The sequence below is a fragment of the Bubalus kerabau genome, chromosome 3 (genome assembly GCF_029407905.1).
Source record: "Bubalus kerabau isolate K-KA32 ecotype Philippines breed swamp buffalo chromosome 3, PCC_UOA_SB_1v2, whole genome shotgun sequence".
NCBI classification, from domain to species: Eukaryota; Metazoa; Chordata; class Mammalia; order Artiodactyla; family Bovidae; genus Bubalus; species Bubalus kerabau.
Genome location: NC_073626.1, coordinates 21,818,111 through 21,839,631, shown reverse-complemented (window position 1 = coordinate 21,839,631; position 21,521 = coordinate 21,818,111). Strand labels below are relative to the sequence as shown.

The following is a 21,521-nucleotide window of genomic DNA, read 5'->3' as shown; positions in this document are numbered from 1 at the left end:
GAGCAGCCAGCAGCAATGAAATAGTTTCAGGACCTAGTTTTGTAGTACTAACTTCCTCAGCCCTCTTCCACAGTTTTTAGTAGCTAGAGAACCCTATTTCTGCCAAGACAGCTCCCCAGAACTACACTATCCTCCCACCCCAGGAAGGTGCCCCAAACCCCCAGAGCATGGCAGTAAAGTCCTGGTTATGCTACTGTGTATGTCCTCCAAATTCGAAGGTTTAGTTCAATTTGAACACTTTTCCTTACCTCTAACCCCAGCTCTTGCCTAATTTGCTTCTACTCCCTCCCTGTCTTCCTTTAGTCTCAGGATTATGGCCTCTTGCTTTAAGTGCTCTTCTGGTTGTGTACTTCCTGGCATGACCGCTAGAGTTGGGCTTACATATTGGAATGCCACCATTGCATACCTCCTTGTTTTTGACATGACTAATTTAGTTTTGTTGTATCTTCATTTTTTAAAGGAATACTTTAAAAGCACTGTTCTGCATTACCTTTTGAGTCTGCATATTCCATTTTGAGGCTTGGCCTACCTCTTCTTATGGAGAATCATTAACTAGAGTTAATGATAATGATCTGGCTCTCTCTACCTGAATCTTCTTTCCCCCACACTGTAATTCTGGTTATTTCCCAAGAGGCCTCTTTTTCTATTTTCATTGCCATAGACTAACTTATTTATTTGTTATTGTTTTGTCTCTAAGTTGTGTTTGACCCTTTTGTGACCCCATGTACACTAGTCCACCACACACCTCTGTCCATGGGATTTCCCAGGTAAGAATACTGGAATGGGTTGCCATTTTCTTCTCCAGGGGATCTTCCTGACCCAGAGATTGAACCTGTGTCTCCTGCACTGGCAGAAAGATTCTTTATCACTGAGCCACCAGGGAAGCCTGACTCATTTATTAGTCTCCCCAAAATTTTTCTCTTCTGGTTTGACTTTAGCAAGCAGACACATGGCAGTAAAGATTATATGCAGAACAGCAAACTGAAAATGAGAGACAAAATAAAGAGATTCTAGTCTTTCAGTCATTCATCTCAACCGATATTTATTATTTACTCAATATTTTTCCTGTTCTATTTCCTTATGAATTTAAGTTCTTTACATGAATAGGTTTTCCCTCTTGTGAATTCTCTGATGTTGACTAAGGTGTGAGCTCTGACTGAAGGCTCTTCCACACTCACTGCACTCATAGGGTTTCTCTCCAGTGTGGATTCTCAAGTGTCGAATAAGGTGTGAGCTCACTCTGAAGGTTTTCCCACATTCACTACATTCATAGGGTTTCTCCCTGGTGTGAATTCTCTGATGCAGGATAAGATGTGAGTTTAGGCTGAATGCTCTCCCACATTCTTTGCATTCAAAGGGTCTCTCCCCAGTGTGAATCCTCTGGTGTCTAATAAGATCTGAGCTCCCCCCAAAGCCTTTTCCACACTCATTACATTCATAGGGTCTCTCTCCAGTGTGGATTCTCTGATGCCTAATAAGCTTTGAGCTATGTCTGAAAGCTTTTCCACACTCATTACACTGATGGGTCTTCTCGCCAGTGAAAACTGCTGCATGTTTAATAAGGTTTGGGTTCTTGAGAGATTTCCCATATGGGTGAATTTTTTCTCCAGCATAAATTCTCTGATGCTTAATAAAATCTGAATTCCATTTGAAACTTTGGTCACAGGTACTGTGTTTACAAGATTTTTGGTGTGTAAATTCATTTGAGTTCAGATTTAAGTTTCTCTCACAGCCATCATGGCTTATTATTTCGCCTGTAAGTGTATTTTTGTGGGTGAGGATTTTACTGAAAGCTGCATCCTGAGCAGATGATGATTTCCGAGACTCCCCTGAGTCTTTTTCCTGCTGCCTCTTTATCTTGCCTGCAGACTTACAGATGTCTTGAGGCTCAGCAGATCCTTCTGACACAAATTCTGAAATTCTTCCTGATACAATTCTCTGCGATTCCATTTTCTCATAAATGTCCAGCTTTGGCATGGATTCACTGTTTTCACTCGTGTTATCTAAAAAAATGATGAAAAAATAAAGAGGAAAATACCTGTTTGCTGAACTAAAAGAAGGTAAAACTTTGAGATACACCCAAGATAGTAACAATAATCATAGGAGCCAAATAATCATAGTTACACAGTAGCCATTATTTGGCTACTCTAAAAACGTGACCTTTCAAATGAGAGGAGTGATGGATGAGGATAGAAGAGAAAGAATAATTGGTAAAAGCATATGTATGCAGTAGTTGGCAGAGAGAGGAAACAGACATATGAGATGAGCAGACAACAGTAGAGAAGACTAGGAAGAGGATCATCACCAGCAAGAATGGAGGTGGGGGGAACAAAGTAAGAAGAGAGAACTATGAAATGTGATTGAGAAGGATCTTGGGGAACTTTAGGTCTATATTTCTACTGTTACAGGGTGAAAGGGAGGCACTGTTTTAAAGAAAGTATATGAGGACATAGATGCAGAGAGACAAGTAAAATTATAAGGACTCTGAGGTATGTGTATGTGGTGGGGAAAACCTCCATCCATCTATTATCCAATCCATCTTTCCATTTCTTCTTTATCATTCATGGATAATAAAATTCTTTCATTTCTGCTAAATGTCCACTATATACCTCCCTTTCTTTACATTTCTGTTACCCTAGAACCTCACCACTTCCTGTTCAGGTAACTGTAACAGCCTCCTGTTGTTTCACTCAGAGCTATTCTTCCTCACAATCGCTAAGTCGCTTCAATCGTGTCCGACTCTGTACGACCCCATAGACGGCAGCCCACCAGGCTCCCCCATCCCTGGGATTCTCCAGGCAAGAACACTGAAGTGGGTTGCCATTTCCTTCTCCAATGCATGAAAGTGAAAAGTGAAAGTGAAGTTGCTCAGTCGTGTCCGACTCTAGCAACCCCATGGACCGCAGCCTACCAGGCTCCTCCATCCATGGGATTTTCCAGGCAAAAGTACTGGAGTGGGGTGCCATTGCCTTCTCCGGCTATTCTTCCCAGTCATCCTAAATACCCTCACCAGACTAATCATCACTAAACCTTGTCATTCTTACACCCTACTTAGAAATTCTAATCTCTTCTACAACACATCTGAGCTCTTCAGACTCATTTATGATCTAGTCCTCACAAATCCTACCTTCTAGCTCATCAATCTATACTGTGCTCATGACTCTATATTAAACTATATTAAACTGGAATTCAAGCTGCCCCTCTTTTCATAGGGTTTACTTTGTCTAGAATAAGCTAGGATAGGAGAAGGGGTTAGGCAGTACTGGTCTTAGGATGGGAAAATTTACAGTTTTAGATGAGATGGATGGAAATGTTTCCAGAACAAAGTTGAAAGCAGAAATTGGGTAATCTTAAAAATTACTGTAATTTATTCTTGGGTTTATTTTTGGGACCATATACACCTAAAGTGATACTGAGTCCTTGAACCTTTTAAACAATGAGTTTTAGAACAGCAAAGAGGAGTCTATGGAGGTAGTCAGCACAAGTATGGCCAACTTTCTATAAAAGCATGAGGGCTTTGTGAAACCAAAAGTAAAATAAAAAGGCAATAAAATGGATCTTGTTCTATGTATCTGTGAATTATATTCTATTTCTGAGTGTATCATCACATATTTGTCTCTTTTTTCCTATCATTATATCTGCTTCCCTATTAACATGTCTTATTTCTATGCATGTGTTTCTTTCACTTTTGCTTCTTTTTTCATTTTCTGACATTTTCTCAACCCATTCATTTTCTTTCCTTTAATTAGCTCATAACATGAAAACATCTCATGTTTTAGAAATATTCTAAAAGAACAAATGAAAAAGGAGACATTCTGGATAAAAAACAAAGTTCTCTCTCTCTTATTTTTGGATGGCCAATGACACAAAAGGAAAAGAGCTCTCTATTTCTTATTAAGTAATAAAGGAAAGGACCATCTGCAGTTACTAAGAATAGTCTGAGAAGGGAGGTTCACTGTCCCAGCACTTCAGGGACATGCACCACATAGAGCATTGCTCCTTACCACAGTCCAGTAGGAGCTGGGGTTCTGAAGAACCACGAAGGGCCATGGTGTCCATTGGCTGGAACGGGACACTAAGTGCTGGCCCAAGAGGTGCCACTTTTCTCCTGAATGGTTCTTGTCCATGTCCACAGACTGGAATCTGAGAAAAACAAAGTACATTTGGGCTTATGAGAGAATCCCAGTTGGAATTAAACATCTTCCCAAACCAAAGAGAATCTTGCAGAGATATACAGAACTGGGGAAGGAAGAATTAAGTCTGCCTCAATTGTAAAAGGTAGCATAGTACCTAGCAGAGAGGGAAGGAGCCATAAATAAACACTGGACTAAATAAGAGTTCCTGCAAAGCTCACTTTGGGAGCCTGGTGCCTCAGATGGTAAACGGTCTGCCTGCAATGCAGGAGACCCGGGTTCAATCCCTGGGTTGGAAAGATCCCCTGGAGAAGGAAATGGCAACCCACTCCAGTACCCTTGCCTGAAAAACCCCATGGACAGAGGAGCCTGATAGGCTACAGTTCGTGGGGTCGCAAAGAGTCGGACACAACTGAGCGACTTCACTTTCACTTCTTTTTCATAAAGCTCACTAGATATTCAATCTCAGGTCCTTTTCTCCCTATGTGGGACTCCATCCATCCTGGAGGTCTTAGATTCCCAACCCCTTTGTACCTGGAGTACAGCTTCATCAGTGCTTCTTTCTAAATCTTCCAGTAGAGTCACTGCTTCCTCTCCACTCTCCGGGTAATGTTCACGCACCCAAGCCTGCAGATCCCCTGGCAGGATAGCCAGGAACTGTTCCAGAATTAGCAGCTCCAGGATCTGCTCCTTGGTCTGGGTTTCTGGCTTCAGCCACTGACAGCAGAGCTCCCGGAGCTGGCTCAGTGCGTCTCGCGGCCCAGGAGAATCCTGGTAGCAGAACTGCCGGAACAGCCGCCGGCAGAGCTCCTGCCTGAGGGGGTCATTCCTCTGTAAGCAAGCACCCTGCTTCCGGACAAAATCTTCCTCTTCCATCTTCACTATCAGAAGTCCTTCATCCTCCTGAAGGTTCTGAGCTGCAGCTTTCTTTGATTCAGTTGCCATCTTGAAATAAACTGTATTATCAGAATCCCACTTCTGCTCTGTGAAGAGCCTTTTTTAGTTTTAAGAACTCTCCTGAGGGATTAAAAAGATTACTATTACTGTTCAGGAAGACAAAAGATCACATCATAGAAACAGTCATTCTCCATTATACAAAAATTGGCTGGGCATTTAAAAGCACTGAAATACCTGTTTTGTGGACTTACAACTGTTAGATAATTTCCACCTAAAACCAGCTTAAAATTTAATTTTAAAAATAAGATAATTTAAATTACAGACATTAAATATAAGACAGTATAAATATAAGGCAACTTTTTCACATGCAATTAAATTATATATTACTCATAAAGAAAAAAACCATCAAAAAAGAGAAAAATGACAGAAGTGCTCAATAAGTTGGAGATGGAAAAGAGCACAGTAGGCTTCAATGGTCAGGAAAAGCTTAATTAAAAAACTAACTTCTGATGAATGGATAGAATTTGACTAGGATGTTGGGAGAGAGAAACAGGAAATTACAAGCAAGGAACACCTTGAACAACTGGTTAATAGTAGGAACACAAGTGGGAAGGCAAAATATCAGTAGGTTAGCATAAATAAATTATAGAGACAAAGGTTCTGTTGAAGGAAGCTTCAAATGTCATGCTCATGAATTCAGAGTTTATATTTTAGGCACTGGGGAGCCAGTGAAAGCGTCTGAGCAGAATGGCCTGATAAATACTGTTTGTGGAGATAAATATATTGTTCATCTCTAGGATGGACCATAATAGGACAGAGGTATAAAGAGGCAACTGTCCTCAAAGTGTGGGGAAAACACAGGCTTAGAATGTTATAATTATTCAGAACATTGAACTAGGATTATTAAGACATTTCTTAAATAATAAAAATCAGGCAACTTTCCTTAAAGGCCGAGGTTAACAATTTCAGTGTAATGAGCTTCTTCTCTCAAAATCTTGGATAAATCTGTTTCCTTTTGTCTCAACAATTCTCTCTGCCTTCTGAATTTAATGGCTCAGTCCATGTCCTAGATATTGAGGCCTATGAGATTACCAATAAAGCATAATAAACTGCACCAAGACCTGCTTATCAATCTTTTGTGACTCTTATCATTAGATATCAGTTCCTCAAGCCCTAGCAGCACTTGGGAATGGTCTGTTTGGCATCTGAACTGAAAAACTGAATAAAGTAATTCAGAAGTGAAGCCCTACCGAAAGGCAAATATCCATCTTTCAGGTCCTTCTACTAAACGTTTCACCAAGCTGACTACTGATTGTTGCACAAACATATACTTTATTAAGACCTTAACATGGCAAAGCATTGGGCTAGAAGTTATATGGCAGTGATTTCTAAGAAAGTCTGAATTCAGAACTGGGCTCACTGTCATGTGAGAACTTTGTTAGAAACAGATTCCTTGGCCTTCTGCCTATGGTGATGCTGATCTGGTTAATATGCGATATGGATTTTCTGTATTCTGATGTACAGATATAAAGAATTTTAAAAAATAGTGTTGAGTTTCCAAGGAGTTTGCAAAAGAGTTGGAAAGAAATGACATAAAACACACATGGATACTGAACATTTAAATAATAAAACCTGCCTCACATGACACACACTGAAAATGTTTGATAAATGTTGAAAGCTGAAGTACTGAACAGATTGTATGGTAGAGATACTGAATAGCTTAATAGTTCTGAGGTAGGGGGAGAATGTGTGTGTATGTGTGCAAATATTTCCTACAGGTAGTGGGGCTTAACCTGTAACAATAAAGGATAAGAAAGATCCAGAAAGGCAAAAAGGAAGGGAGAGTAAAGAGTTGAGAACATGTGAATGAACAGCAGATTGATGGTGAGACCAGCTTACAGGGTGTAACTGGAGTGACTAAGAATTCTAATACCTCTGAGAAAGAATTCCTTAACTTGACTTTGAGTTCTAGGTTCCTAACACATAACATCTGTGGATAAAACACATATCATCTTGTATTATTTTCAATGTTTTTTTTTTATGGATTGGAGCCCCATGAGGTTAAGGACCATGCATTATTAATATTTATTCTTAAGTTCTCACTTTTGTTGATTTATTGGATAAAAGGGGAAATTAAGTTTGAGTTTCCTATTGCTTTGTATATTGCATATTTTAGATGCTAATGAGACGTTCACTTAGAAAAACATTTCCAAAAGATACTAAGAGATTTTAATGGAAAGAAGTTAGGAATGGAAATATAAGTTTAGATAAGATCCATGGAAAGGGAAGTTAAACATAAATATTGAGGATAATTCTCCGAGAGTATGAAATGAAGCTCACAGGCTCAGACTGAATCTTGGAAAACAAGAGTCTGAGTGGGTGTAAACGAGGTAAAAATTTAGCAATGACAGAGGAGGAAAGTGGGAGGGGGGTTTGGAGCTATGATGTATGTCTCATTTCTTACTAATTTATTGGGACATTCTTTTGATATAGAGAGATAATTTAACTTATGTTTTCTAGACGTGTTAACTGTTTACCAGGTAGTGCTGGCTCATCAAAAAAGGAAGCGAGTTCCAGAAAAACATCTATTTCTGCTTTATTGACTATGCCAAAGCCTTTAACTGTATGGATCACAATAAACTGTGGAAAATTCTGAAAGAGATGGAAATACTAGGCCACCTGACCTGCCTCTTGAGAAACCTATATGCAGGTCAGGAAGCAACAGTTAGAATTGGACATGGAACAACAGGCTGGTTCCAAATAGGAAAAGAAGTACATCAAGGCTGTATATGGTCACCCTGCTTATTTAACTTCTATGCAGAGTACATCATGAGAAACGCTGGGCTGGAAGAAGCACAAGCTGGAATCAAGATTGCTGGGAGAAATATCAATAACCTCAGATATGCAGATGACACCACCCTTATGGCAAAGTGAAGAAGAACTAAAAAGCCTCTTGATGAAAGTGAAAGAGGAGAGTGAAAAAGTTGGCTTAAAGCTCAATATTCAGAAAACGAAGATCATGGCATCTGGTCCCATCACTTCTTGGGAAACAGATAGGGAAACAGTGGAAACAGTGTCAGACTTTATTTTTTTGGGCTCCAAAATCACTGCAGATGGTGATTGCAGCCATGAAATTAAAAGATGCTTATTCCTTGGAAGGAAAGTTATGACCAACCTAGATAGCATATTCAAAAGCAGAGACATTACTTTGCCAACAATGGTCCATCTAGTCAAGGCTATGGTTTTTCCAGTGGCCATGTATGGATGTGAGAGTTGGACTGTGAAGAAAGCTGAGGGCCAAAGAATTGATGCTTTTGAACTGTGGTGTTGGAGAAGACTCTTGAGAGTCCCTTGGACTGCAAGGAGGTCCAACCAGTCCATCCTAAAGGAGATCAGTCCTGGGTGTTCACTGGAAGGACTGATGCTAAAGCTGAAACTCCAATACTTTGGCCACCTCATGCAAAAAGTTGACTCATTGGAAAAGACCCTGATGCTGGGAGGGATTAGGGGCAGGAGGAGAAGGGGATGACAGAAGATGAGATGGCTGGCTGGCATCACCGACTTGATGGACATGAGTTTGAGTGAACTCTGGGAGTTGGTGATGGACAGGGAGGCCTGGCATGCTGCGATTCATGGGGTTGCAAAGAATCGGACACAACGGATCAACTGAACTGAACTGAACTGGCCTAATACTTTATGGGCATTATCTCATTCTACAACATATGTTACCCCCTCAGATAGCTGAAAGTTTTGTCTTCAGATGTTTAATCACTTCTTATCCACTTAAAACAGCCCACAACTCTAGATAAAAATGATCTAATTTGCAAGGATTTGATATATTCTCCCTAAAGCTGGGTTTCAAATGTCTTAATAACCTCAAACTAGTAAACATTTTTTGAGCATCTAGTGCTTTACAATCACTAGGAGCATTACAAGACTAGCTAAGCAAGTGCAGTTCAGTTCAGTTGCTCAGTCCTGTCCGACTCTTTGCGGCCCCATGAATCACAGCACACCAGGCCTCCCTGTCCATAACGAACTCCCGGAGTTCACCAAAACTCATGTCCACCGAGTTGGTAATGCCAGCCAGCCATCTCATCCTCTGTCATCCCCTTCTCCTCATGCCCCCAATCCCTCCCAGCATCAGAGTCTTTTCCAATGAGTCAACTCTTCACATGAGGTGGCCAAAGTATTGGAGTTTCAGCCTTAGCATCAGTCCTTCCAAAGAACACCCAGGACTGATCTCCTTTAGGATGGACTGGGTGAATCTCCTTGCAGTCCAAGGGACTCTCAAGAGTCTTCTCCAACACCACAGTTCAAAAGGATCAATTCTTCGGCCCTCAGCTTTCTTCACAGTCCAACTCTCACATCCATACATGGCCACTGGAAAAACCATAGCCTTGACTAGATGGACCATTGTTGGCAAAGTAATGTCTCTGCTTTTGAATATGCTATCTAGGTTGTTAACGTTCCTTCCAAGGAGTAAGCATCTTTTAATTTCATGGCTGCAATCACCATCTGCAGTGATTTTGAAGCCCCCCAAAATAAAGTCTGATACTGTTTCCACTGTTTCCCTATCTATTTCCCATGAAGTGATGGGACCAGATGCCATGATCTTCCTTTTCTGAATGTTGAGCTTTAAGCCAACTTTTTCACTCTCCTCTTTCACTTTCATCAAAAGGCTTTTTAGTTCTTCTTCACTTTCTGCTGTAAGGGTGGTGTCATCTGCATATCTGAGTTTATTGATATTTCTCCCGGCAATCTTGATGCCAGCTTGTGCTTCTTCCAGCCCAGCGTTTCTCATGATGTACTCTGCATAGAAGTTAAATAAGCAGGGTGACCATATATAGCCTTAACGTACTCCTTTTTCTATTTGGAACCAGCCTGTTGTTCCATGTCCAGTTCTAACTGTTGCTTCCTGACCTGCATATAGGTTTCTCAAGAGGCAGGTCAGGTGGTCTGGTATTTCCATCTCTTTCAGAATTTTCCACAGTTTATTGTGATCCATACAGTTCAAGGCTTTGGCATAGTCAATAAAGCAGAAATAGATGGGAGCTACCCCACGCCCGAGGTCAGGGGCGGCAGCCTAGAGGAGCTAAGTAAATATATAAACAAATATTACAACAGAGTAAGGAGTAATTTAGGCTTTCCTGGTGGCTCAGACGGTAAAGTGTCTGCCTGCACTGCGGGAGACCCGGGTTCGTTCCCTGAGTTGGGAAGATCCCCTGGAGAAGGAAATGGCAACCCACTTCAGTACTCTTGCCTAGAAAATTCCGTGAACTGAGGAGCCTGGTACGCTACAGTCCATGGGGTCGCAAAGAGTCGGACACGACTGACAGACTTTACTTCAAGGAGTAATTAGTTACGTTGGAGAACTGGTAAAGTGGAGGTTTCCTGCTGGATGAGTAGTAGGTTCTTGTTGGATGGGTAGCTTCCGGGTGTGTACGATGAGTTAGAAGTATGAGGTGTGGGGGGCTATACCTCCAGTAGCGGTCACAGAGTGGAACAGGGGATTCACAGTGCGTGATGACGAAGGCTCTCAACAGCACCTTATGTTTCTCACACTGAGGCAATTTCCGGTCTTCCAACTAACTTTCCTGCTTTGCTGTTTGGTCTCTCATTCGAAAACGCGATACTCGTTTCAATATTAGTTTCTAGGCATCCCCAGCACACAGGAAATACTAAATATTTACTGTGTGAATAAATTTCATGAGGATGCCGGAGCTGTCCCACTTTTCGTACAAAAAGGCGGGTTACTTCTCCCAGAAGGAGAGCAGGAGTCTGGGGCGGACCCTGGGACAGTTTCTTCTGGCAGAACGCAGTCGACCCGAGACAGATGCCACCCCTTCCCCGCCTCGCCCAACTGGGTCAGGCCACTTCTTTTCCCAGTGACCCCAAAATCTCAGCTAGCCGGAAGGCCCGCAGCCCGCCAGACCACGCCTTCGCAGCGCTCAACGATGACGTCACGCGCGGCGGGGTAACTATGGAAACCCCTATCCATTCCAGACATAGGCCGGCGCAAACGCTTTCCCAACGCCAAACCTAGTTCCACATTTCCTCGGGATTCCTCTAAGGTCCCAGGCCCAGAGTGTCACAGGGCTGTTGCAATCCCAAAGGGAACTTGATAGGGACTGGGTGTTTAAAGGAGACAAAGGACCGGACACCTGGGTCCCCAGACCCGGACTCACCTCTTCCACAGGGCTGGTTCCGATCGGACACTTCCGGTGGAAGGACGGCGCTGCACGACTTCTCAAGGCTTCCTTTCACAGAGACTTTTGAGGCTGCGCAGAAGGAGACGGGCTGACTTTGGACTGTACTTCCCAGAAGCCTTCGGGTATCCTCAGGGTCTGGGACTCCATTTCCCAGGCGTCTTCGCCAGTCTTGGAGCTCTCGGAGCTTGGAGGGGATGGTTTTTCTCCTCTCTGTAGCAGTAAGCTTGCCTTTACATCTCATGTGAGCCTCATCCTTAACTTTTTAATGGGCCCATTTCAGTCTCAGTTCAGATCAGTCGCTCAGTCGTGTCCGACTCTTTGCGACCCCATGAACCGCAGCACGCCAGGCCTCCCTGTCCATAACTAAGGAGTATACCCAAACCCATGTCCATTGAGTCGGTGATGCCATCCAACCATCTCATCCTCTGTCGTCCCCTTCTCCTCCTGCCCTCAATCTTTCCCAGCATCAGGGTCTTTTCAAATGAGTCAGCTCTTCGTATCAGTGGCCAAAGTATTGGAGTTTCAGCTTTAGCATCAATCCTTCCAATGAATACCCAGGACTGATCTCCTTTAGGACATTTCAGTCTAGACCCCGAAATGAAAGCTCACGCAGCAGGGGAACGGTTCAAACGGTTCAAACTTTGGATTTACAGGAAACCTTTTTTTCCGAATCCTTGTTTTATCCCCCCGGGTGCAACGCAGATACATCAAGTCTCTAAGAACTAGAATATGACAGTAACTTAACTTTTACAACAACTCTTTCTCTTGTTTCCTTCTGTATCTCCTGTAATCTGAGTTAATCACTATTACAAATTTTGTGTCTAGTCTCAGTGAACTCCGGGAGTTGGTGATGGACAGGGAGGCCTGGCGTGCTGCGATTCATGGGGTCGCAAAGAGTCGGACACGACTGAGCGACTGATCTGATCTGATCTGATTTATTGAAAAGATAGTTCTGTTTGGTGCATACTCATGAACGAAAAGTATATGCTTTTAATTTTAGTTGGTTTTGATCTAAAAGGCATTGTCTCAAAGATATTCTGATACTTGTTTCTTTTCATTCAATATGTTATTAAGATATAACCATATTGTTGAGTTAAAGTCATATTCATTACTATATAATATTCCAGTTGTGAGGATAGCATTGTGTTCATGTTTTCTCCTAAAAATGGTTGATACACCATTATCTCTTCTGATTACTACAGTAACATGTTAAGTGAACTCTCTGCTTGTACCTATGTCACCCATAGTCCATTCTCAATAGAGCAGCCAGGGTAATATATATATATATATATATATATATATATATATATTTAAATCAGAATATCATTTCTCCATAATGTGGACCTTCTACTATCATCTCTTGTTTAGTTATTTATTAAACATTTTTAAATTGAGATATGGTTGATTTACAATATAATTTGTTTCAGGTGTACAACATCATATTTCACAATTTTTAAAGGTTATACTCCATTTATAATTATTATAAAATATTCTGTTGTTATGAGTATATTCCCTGTTCTATACAATATATCCTTATAGCTTATTTATTTTATATATAGTAGTATCTACCTGTTAGTTCCCTACCCCTAACTTGCTCCTCTCCCTCCCTTCTCCCCACTGGTAATCACTAGTTTGTTCTCTATATCTATGAGTCTGTTTCTTTTTGTTATACTGAAGGAGGAAACAGACAGAGCTGGACTCCATCTTAGGCCTGTTCATGCTGATCATGCTCGGCCACCTCTCCAAAGGACTCCGAACTCTGTGCTTAGTGCCTATGGAAACTACAATAGAAGGATAAGACCCCCTCTGGACAGGTGAATCTTGAAGATCACATCCAGGTTACTCATCGCCTAAGAGGAAACTTACTCTAATCACCCCTGCCTCTGGACAGGTCATAAATTCTTATTGATTATTAACTGTTTGAACACATAACATATGAATGACGGGGTTATTGTGATTGTATTTACCCTTCCTTTGTTTTATGTAAGTCTCAAGGAAATTGGAGTGGTGGGTTTGGACACGTACACATGGGGTATAAAAGATTTTCACAAATGCTGATCAGGGTCTTTGGCTAAGAGGAGACTCTGCCTTGGGCCTGGTGGTGTAATAAACTGCACTCTACTATCTGCATTGTCCTTCTGAGTGAGTTTGTTTCCCGGAATGCGTGGCTATTACAATAGTAACAAGTTTGTTTTATTTTTTAGATTTTACATATGTGATATATACAGATGTATATTTTGCATATACATATTATATATTATCTTTCTCTGATAAAAGATATATATTATCTTTCTCTGTCTGACTTATTTGGCTAGCATAGTTCTCTCCAAGTCTATCTACCTTACTGCAAAGGATAAAAAAATTTCATTCTTTTCTATGGTTGAGTAGTATTCCATTGTATTTATATAGTCTTTATATATTTATCTATTGATGTGCACTTAGAAAGCATCACTACGAACAAAGCTAGTGGAGGTGATGGCATTCCAGTTGAACTATTCCAGATCCTGAAAGATGATGCTGTGAAAGTGCTGCACTCAATATGCCAGCAAATTTGGAAAACTCAGCAGTGTCCACAGGACTGGAAAAGGTCAGTTTTCATTCTAATCCCAAAGAAAGGCAATGCCAAAGAATGCTCAAACTACCGCACAATTGCACTCATCTCACACACTAGTAAAGTAATGCTCAAAATTCTCCAAGCCAGGCTTCAGCAATATGTGAACCGTGAACTTTCTGATGTTCAAGCTGGTTTTAGAAAAGGCAGAGGAAGCAGAGATCAAATTGCCAACATCTGCTGGATCATCGAATTAGCAAGAGAGTTCCAGAAAAACATCTATTTCTGCTTTATTGACTATGCCAAAGCCTTTAACTGTGTGGATCACAATAAACTGTGGAAAATTCTGAAAGAGATGGGAATACCAGACCACCTGATCTGCCTCTTGAGAAATTTGTATGCAGATCAGGAGCAACAGTTAGAACTGGACATGGAACAACAGACTGGTTCCAAATAGGAAAAGGAGTTTGTCAAGGCTGTATATTGTCACCCTGTTTATTTAACTTCTATGCAGAGTACATCATGAGAAACGCTGGGCTGGAAGAAACACAAGCTGGAATCAAGATTGCTGGGAGAAATATCAATAACCTCAGATATGCAGATGACACCACCCTTATAGCAGAAAGTGAAGAGGAACTCAAAAGTCTCTTGATGAAAGTGAAAGTAGAGAGTGAAAAAGTTGGCTTAAAGCTCAACATTCAGAAAACGAAGATCATGGCATCCGGTCCCACCACTTCATGGGAACTAGATGGGGAAACAGTGGAAACAGTGTCAGACTATTTTTCTGGGCTCCAAAATCACTGCAGATGGTGACTGCAGCCATGAAATTAAAAGACGCTTACTCTTTGGAAGGAAAGTTATGACAAACCTAGATAGCATATTCAAAAGCAGAGACATTACTTTGCCAACAAAGGTTTGTCTAGTCAAGACTATGGTTTTTCCTGTGGTCATGTATGGATGTGAGAGTTGGACTGTGAAGAAGGCTGAGTGCCGAAGAATTGATGCTTTTGAACTGTGGTGTTGGAGAAGACTCTTGAGAGTCCCTTGGACTGTAAGGCGATCCAACCAGTCCATTCTGAAGGAGATCAGCCCTGGGATTTCTTTGGAAGGAATGATGCTAAAGCTGAAACTCCAGTACTTTGGCCACCTCATGCGAAGAGTTGACTCATTGGAAAAGACTCTGATGCTGGGAGGGATTGGGGGCAGGAGGAGAAGGGGACCACAGAGGATGAGATGGCTGGATGGCATCACCGACTCGATGAACTTGAGTTTGAGTGAACTCCGGGAGATGGTGATGGACAGGGAGGCCTGGCGTGCTGCGATTCATGGGGTCGCAAAGAGTCGGACACGACTGAGCAACTGATTTGATCTGATTGATGTGCACTTAGGTTGATTCCACATCTTGGCAATTATAAATAATGCTGCTGTGAATATTGAGGTGCATGTATCTTTTCTAATTAGTGTTTTTTTTTTATTTGTTTGTATATAAATCCAGGAGTGGAATTACTGGGTCATATGGCAATTTTTAGATTTTTGAGATGCCTCCATACTCTTTCCCACAGTGCCTGCACCAGTTTACATTTCCACCACCAACAGTGTACAAGGGTTTTGTTTTCTCCACATCCTCATGGTTTTTGTGCAATACCACACTCTTTTGATTTCTGCAGCTTTGTAGTTTTTTCTGAAGTCTGAGAGGGTTATGCCTCCAGCTTTGTACTTTTTCTCAGCATTGCTTTGGCACTTATGGGTCTTTTATGGCTCCACATACATTTTAGGATTATTTGTTCTATTTATATGAAAAATTTCATGGGTAATTTGATAGGGATCACATTAAATCTGTAGATTGCTTTGGGTAGTGTGACCATTTTAATATTAATTCTTCCAAGCCAAGAGCATATGTTTCCATTTCTTTCAGTTTCCTATATTGATAGTCTGCTTCTCCAACCCTTCCAGCAATTTTATGAATTCCTGTTGAGTTCATAATGAACAGTACTTCTTCATTAAGCTTTCTGTTTAATTAAGAATAATCAATTTCTTATTTGCAACCAATATATCTGGTACCCACAAAGATCTCTCAAGAGACAGGGAATTGTAAACTGGTTGATTTTTGCTGTTGCTTCTGTCTTTGCACGAGTGCTATTTGCATTGATCTTTACATGCTCCAACAAATTTTTCTGATCTATCTCTCATCATAAAGGAGTAAAAATGACAAAGGTAATTTGTAGAAGGTCTTCTTATCATAAGTAAATACATGTTTATAGTAGGATGTCTTTTAAGAAAAAAACCTGTATCTTTAGCTCATCTTTATCTTTTTATCTTTATTTCTGTCTCTCAGTGATCACATCATAAAAATGATTGAACATTTTTAAAAACCAGCTTTGAGGAAATATTTTGGATGGTATGACTTAAAATATGGGACTTATGGCCTATGGAACAATGCTCTTTGCAGGGCTTTGGGGAACATTATGTACACAGAAAATGTTAAATCAGATATGATTTTTAAATCAAAATTCACAAGGGCATATGCTTTCTATTGCTGGTAGGGTCTACTCATATAGGCAACTCTATGCATATCTCAGAGTTAATAACCACATAAAGTTTTAAAATTTAAATTGGTAATTAATAGCCACCCAGGTAATTTTTTGTAGAGCATCATGAAGATATATAGGTATACACATAGACAACAGATATAAATCTTACTTTTAACACAAAGGAATAAGGACTGATTATAGGAAATGCATGCAATATAGCTGTAAAACATGAATAAAACATTGGGGTGAGAAATAATCCATCCCCCATTCTCACCAATCCCAATATGGACCTTACACTGCATTAAGGTTAATTTATTCAATACATTTGCTCATACACACCGTGGTCCTCCTTACCTAAAGTTCTTCCTCATATATTTTGAATATTTTCATTATTCCTTTGTAAAACTCATCTGTGGTTAAGACCCAGATTAAAGTACTGTCTTTTCACTGAAGCCTTACTTGACCTCTTTATTAATGTCTTTGTTTTTCTTACCTCAACTTGTAGTCATGGTTTGAAACTTTCATTACATAGCCCATTTGTTCTCTACTGTTTTTCATGAATGACAATGTAATTACCTATTCCTGTCTACTCTAGGGCAGTCCTAGGGAAATTATCTTTTATGTTTTCCCCATGGTATATTCCTGCATTAATCCTAGACATATGGGATGTCTTAATGATGCATTTTAATGCTGATCGCATATTTGTATTGTGATTTTCAGAGATTTAAATATTTACCCACATTATTAATATCTTAGGGAACTCAAGTGGATAAGTCCTATGATCATGTCATTCCTAGAGTTTGTAGCAAAGTGAGGTAGGTGTCAAGTTTAATTAGGTATTCTGTAGTTCAGTTCAGTTCAGTCGCTCAGTTGTGTCTGACTTTCTGCAACCCCATGGACTTCAGCGCACCAGGCTTCTCTGTCTATCACCAACTCCTGGATCCTCCTCAAACTCATGTCCATTGCATCGGTGATGCCATCCAAACATCTAATCCTCTGTCGACCCCTTCTCCTCCTGCCATCAATTTTCCCCAGCATCAGGGCCTTTTTAAATGAGTCAGTTCTTTGCATCAGGTGGCCAAAGTATTGGGAGTTTCAGCTTCAGCATCAGTCCTTCCAATGAATATTCAGGACCGATTTCCTCTAGGATTTACAGGTTGGATCTCCTTGCAGTCCAAGTGACCCTCAAGAGTCTGCTCCAACACCACAGTTTAAAAGCATCAGTTCTTCAGTGCTCAGCTTTTTTTATAGTCCAACTCTCACATCCATACATGACTACTGGAAAAGCTATAGCTTTGACTAGATGGACCTTTGTTGGTAAAGAAATGTCTCTGCTTTTTAATATGCCGTCTAGGTTGGTCATAACTTTTCTTCCAAGGAGCAAGCATCTTTTAATTTCATGGATGCAGTCACCATCTGCAGTGATTTTGAAGCCCTCCAAAATAGTCTGTCACTGTTTCCACTCTTTCCCCATCTATTTGCCATGAAGTGATGGGACCAGATGCCATGATCTTAGTTTTCTAAATGTTGGGTTTTAAGCCAACTTTTTCACTCTTCTCTTCCACTTTCATCAAGAGGCTCTTTAGTTCTTCACTTTCTGCCATAAGGGTGGTGTCAGCTGCATATCTGAGGTTTTTGGTATTTCTCCCAGCAATCTTGATGCCAGCTTGTGCTTCATCCAGCCCAGCATTTTGCATGATATACTCTTCATATAAGTTAAATAAGCAGGGTGACAATATACAGCCTTGACATACTCCTTTCCTGATTTGGAACCAGTCTATTGTTCCATGTTCAGTTCTAACTGTTGCTTCTTGACCTGCACACAGATTTCTCAGGATGCAGATCAGGTGGTCTGGTATTCTCATCTCTTGAAGAATTTCCCAGTTTGTTGTGATCCACACAGTCAAAGGCTTTGGTGTAGTCAATAAAGCAAAAGTAGTATTTTGTAACAGCTTTTCAATTATGATGAGAATGAAAATAATGATCTCATTAGGATTTACCACCTGTTGAACTCAGCCAGAATGAATCACTGGGAGAAGATTTTGCTCTGGCCTAAAATCTTCTTTAAAGCCCCCTTTAGCTCATTGTTCCTTAGACTGTAAATGAAGGGATTGACCACAGGGACTATGACCATGAAGATTATTGATGCTGCTGTGTCTTTTTCAGTTGAATTGTTAGATGAGGAACTCATATAGACCCCTGTGATTGCTCCATAGAAAAGAATGACCAAGGCAAGGTGAGATCCACAGGTGGAGAACACCTTGAATTTTCCTTTGACAGAAGGAATTTTCATCACAGCAGAGATAATGAGGCTGTAGGATGCCAGGATACACACTGAGGGTACCACAAAGATTAGCCCCACCACAGCAAGAACCAAGAACTGATTAAGACTGGTGTCAGAACAGGATAGAGTGAGGAGAGCATTGATATCACAGAAGAAATGGTGGATGACATTGTTGGAGCAGAAATGCAGATGGGTCATCATAAGGGTGTGCAAGAGGGGGTTCAAAAAGGCAATCACCCAAGGTCCACCCACGAGGGAGATGCAGAGGTGCTGGGTCATAATGGTGGAGTAACGCAAAGGGTGGCAGATGGCCACATAACGGTCATAGGCCATCACCGTGAGAAGGAAATTGTCCATGTTGGCAAACATCATACAGAAATACATCTGAACCAGGCAGCCAGGATAGGAGATGGACTGAGTCTGTGTTTGGATGTCCAGGAGCATCTTGGGTACTGTAGATGAAGGAAGGCAGAGGTCCACCACAGACAAATTGGCGAGGAAGAAATACATGGGAGTGTGGAGGCGATGGTCTGAGGAAATGGCCAGCAAGATGAATATGTTTCCAAACAGCCCTGCTAAGTAGAGACACAGGAAAAGTGCAAAAAGCAGCTCTTGTTGCTCTGGCCAACTTGAGAAACCCAGGAGGAGAAATTCAGAGATGCTGGTTTGGTTTTCCCTTTCCATTACTTGAATGTATCTGCATGAAGACCAGAGGATGACTTTTTTTTGGGCTGCAACTTGCGGCATGTGGACTTCCCCGACAGAGATCAAACCCGTGCCCCCTGCAACTGGACCACCAGGGGAGTCCTAGAGGATGAAATATTTCTGACAGAAAAAAAAAAAGTTCCCTTCTCATTTTTTACATACTCACCTAGTCTTGTCTCATTTACTAAATATTTTCTCTTTAGGCCATCCTATTTCCTCTCTGATGCTCTCTACCAAGCCTCAGTGGACCTTGTGTGTTAGTCACAGTCATGTCTGACTCTTTGTGACCTCATGGACTGTGGCCTGCCAGGCTTCTTTGTCCATGGATTTCTACAGGCAAGAATACTGGAGTGGGTTGCCATTCCCTTCTCCAGGGGATCCTCCCAATCCAGGGATTGAACCCGTGTCTCTTGAATTGCAGGCAGATTCTTTACCATCTGAGCCACGAGGGAAGCCCGAGGTCAGTGGACCTTAGGCATGACCATCCATTTCTTCAGTTGATTTACTTACTGGAACGTTTCCTCCTCTGAGGTTTCTGAGGATCTCTGTATATCCCCCACAGTAGGCAAAGACTCTCTTCCTACTTCCCATGTTGATACCAACTGTTGCACATTCTCCATTTTGTGTGGCTGCCTGTCAGCTGTGTGTTAGAACACATCTGTGAGTCTGACACAGTAAAGGACTCCATGCCAAACATGGAGATGTAAATGATGAATATTTTACAGTTTTTTGTCCAATCCCATATGAACCATTGTTCTTGGAAATAAGTCAGACATCTACCATTTAAGATTCATAAGATGTAAACAAACTATTTTATCTTTTTAAGATAAAAATAAAAAATATGGTAATGTGCTTGACAAGTGTAAAAAGTTAAACCTCAAAAAATTAGTTTACCTGAACACTGTGAGAAACATAGGAAAATATTTATAAATAATTTTAAAAGTTATATAACACATGCAGTTATAGAATACATTGTTCTTCTTTAGTAGGTAAGGCTAAAGAGGAACACAGAAAAAGTTATGCCCAAATGTGGCTGATTTAAAAGATTCCCTTTTAACAGTTTTGTAATATTTTAACTATAATTACAAAAAAAAGGCTTCATGTTTATAAAGTATTGTTAATACTTGTGCTCCTGCATTTCTTGGAGTTGCAGAAAACATGAAATAATAGAAGACAAAGCTCCTAACCCAAGAAACTTGAAATCAGTTTGTGGACGGAAAATACTGTCATTAGATAATTAAGAAAATTAAATAATTATCATAGAAAATAATTCAGAGGACAAATGTTCACATATACATGTGAATAATTTCAGAAGAATGGATTACTCTCCAAAAGAAAAAATCCTGGAGAGTGTGGGCTCTGAGGTTCGCCACAGTGAAACGAGACCCCAGGTCACGTAACTTCTCTAAATCTTAATTTTCTCATATATAATAATGGCACCTACCTTAAAGGTTGTTGTGAAAATGAAATGAGTTGGTGTATGCAAAGGTTTTAGCAAATGGTGATTACTCAATAAATGCAAACTATGGTTGACAAAGCCAGACTAGGGGTAAAGCAGGTTTCTTTCTTGTCTTCACAATGGCTGTTTTGAATCTTTCTTCTCAAACTTTTTACTCCAGCACGTCCCTTCACATCAATTACTTCACTTACGGTAGTTTCACAGAAAATAGAAGCCACTGCTAGATGGATGTGCCTGACTTCTTGACATGATGCAGAAAACTTGTCTGCATCTTCATTTATCCTTCCTTTCCCCCTTCCCTCCTTTTACAAAAAAGCATTATCTTTCTTTCCTGAAAAGATTGACACCTCCACATATGCTCCCCCCCTGCCTTTCCCACTTCTCTTAAAACTTCCTTCTCTTTTCTATAGCTTGAATGTTCTCCTGCTCTGTTGGACTCATACTTTCAGCTTCAATCTCTTCCATCTTCTACATCCCTTTCCAGATCCATGACTACTTCTGGCTTCTTCCTGACTCTCTCTTCCCTGACTCAACCCCTCACATAACTGACTTCCTCACATCCTACTTATTTCACATCTCATGTCATTCTGTCTACTGCCCCAGGAATTCCAATGAATTGCTCTGCCAAGTCTTCTTGAAAGAATTCAGTGGGCACTTCTCAGTCCTTGTGTTTTTAGACCTCTTAGAATTCTCTCCTAGAGAAATTCTATTCCTCTTTGGATTTATTTTCAGATTTCCTCTAATATTTCTGG

General features: G+C 40.8%; 2 protein-coding genes and 1 long non-coding RNA gene across 4 annotated transcripts; 1 reads left to right on the top strand and 2 right to left on the bottom strand.

Moving 5' to 3' along the window:
- Positions 1-1,085: 1,085 nt before the first annotated feature.
- On the bottom strand, positions 1,086-11,339 carry ZNF165 (zinc finger protein 165). Of its 2 annotated transcripts, none has more exons than XM_055570931.1 (4): positions 11,216-11,339; positions 4,668-5,150; positions 4,005-4,143; positions 1,086-2,003 (listed from the first exon to the last, which is right to left on the bottom strand). In XM_055570931.1, exons 2-4 carry the CDS (start codon positions 5,076-5,078, stop codon positions 1,096-1,098), a joined length of 1,458 nt encoding a protein of 485 aa, XP_055426906.1. In that variant the 5' UTR covers positions 5,079-5,150; positions 11,216-11,339; the 3' UTR covers positions 1,086-1,095. The 2 variants fall into 2 exon arrangements, with proteins under 2 accessions (XP_055426906.1, XP_055426905.1); XM_055570930.1 differs by lacking the exon at positions 11,216-11,339 and adding an exon at positions 10,509-10,684.
- Positions 11,340-11,342: 3 nt separating this feature from the next.
- LOC129645640 (uncharacterized) lies at positions 11,343-13,367 on the top strand. The gene is made up of 2 exons (XR_008711460.1): positions 11,343-11,480; positions 12,917-13,367. It is a non-coding gene; the product is annotated as an uncharacterized LOC129645640 (long non-coding RNA).
- A 4,980-nt stretch (positions 13,368-18,347) lies between these two features.
- On the bottom strand, positions 18,348-19,289 carry LOC129647466 (putative olfactory receptor 1F12P). Its single transcript, XM_055574553.1, has one exon. The coding sequence runs from the start codon at positions 19,287-19,289 to the stop codon at positions 18,348-18,350; it is 942 nt and encodes a 313-aa protein (XP_055430528.1).
- Positions 19,290-21,521: the final 2,232 nt, after the last annotated feature.

Excerpts from the sequence above, each read along its gene's own strand:
- ZNF165 (XM_055570931.1), bottom strand. The coding sequence starts at position 5,078 with ATGGCAACTGAATCAAAGAAAGCTGCAGCTCAGAACCTTCAGGAGGAT. Across the intron at positions 4,144-4,667 it reads CTGATGAAGCTGTACTCCAG|ATTCCAGTCTGTGGACATGG; the intron begins GTACAAAGGGGT and ends TGTTTTTCTCAG. Across the intron at positions 2,004-4,004 it reads CCAGCTCCTACTGGACTGTG|ATAACACGAGTGAAAACAGT; the intron begins GTAAGGAGCAAT and ends TCATTTTTTTAG.
- LOC129647466 (XM_055574553.1), bottom strand. The coding sequence starts at position 19,289 with ATGGAAAGGGAAAACCAAACCAGCATCTCTGAATTTCTCCTCCTGGGT.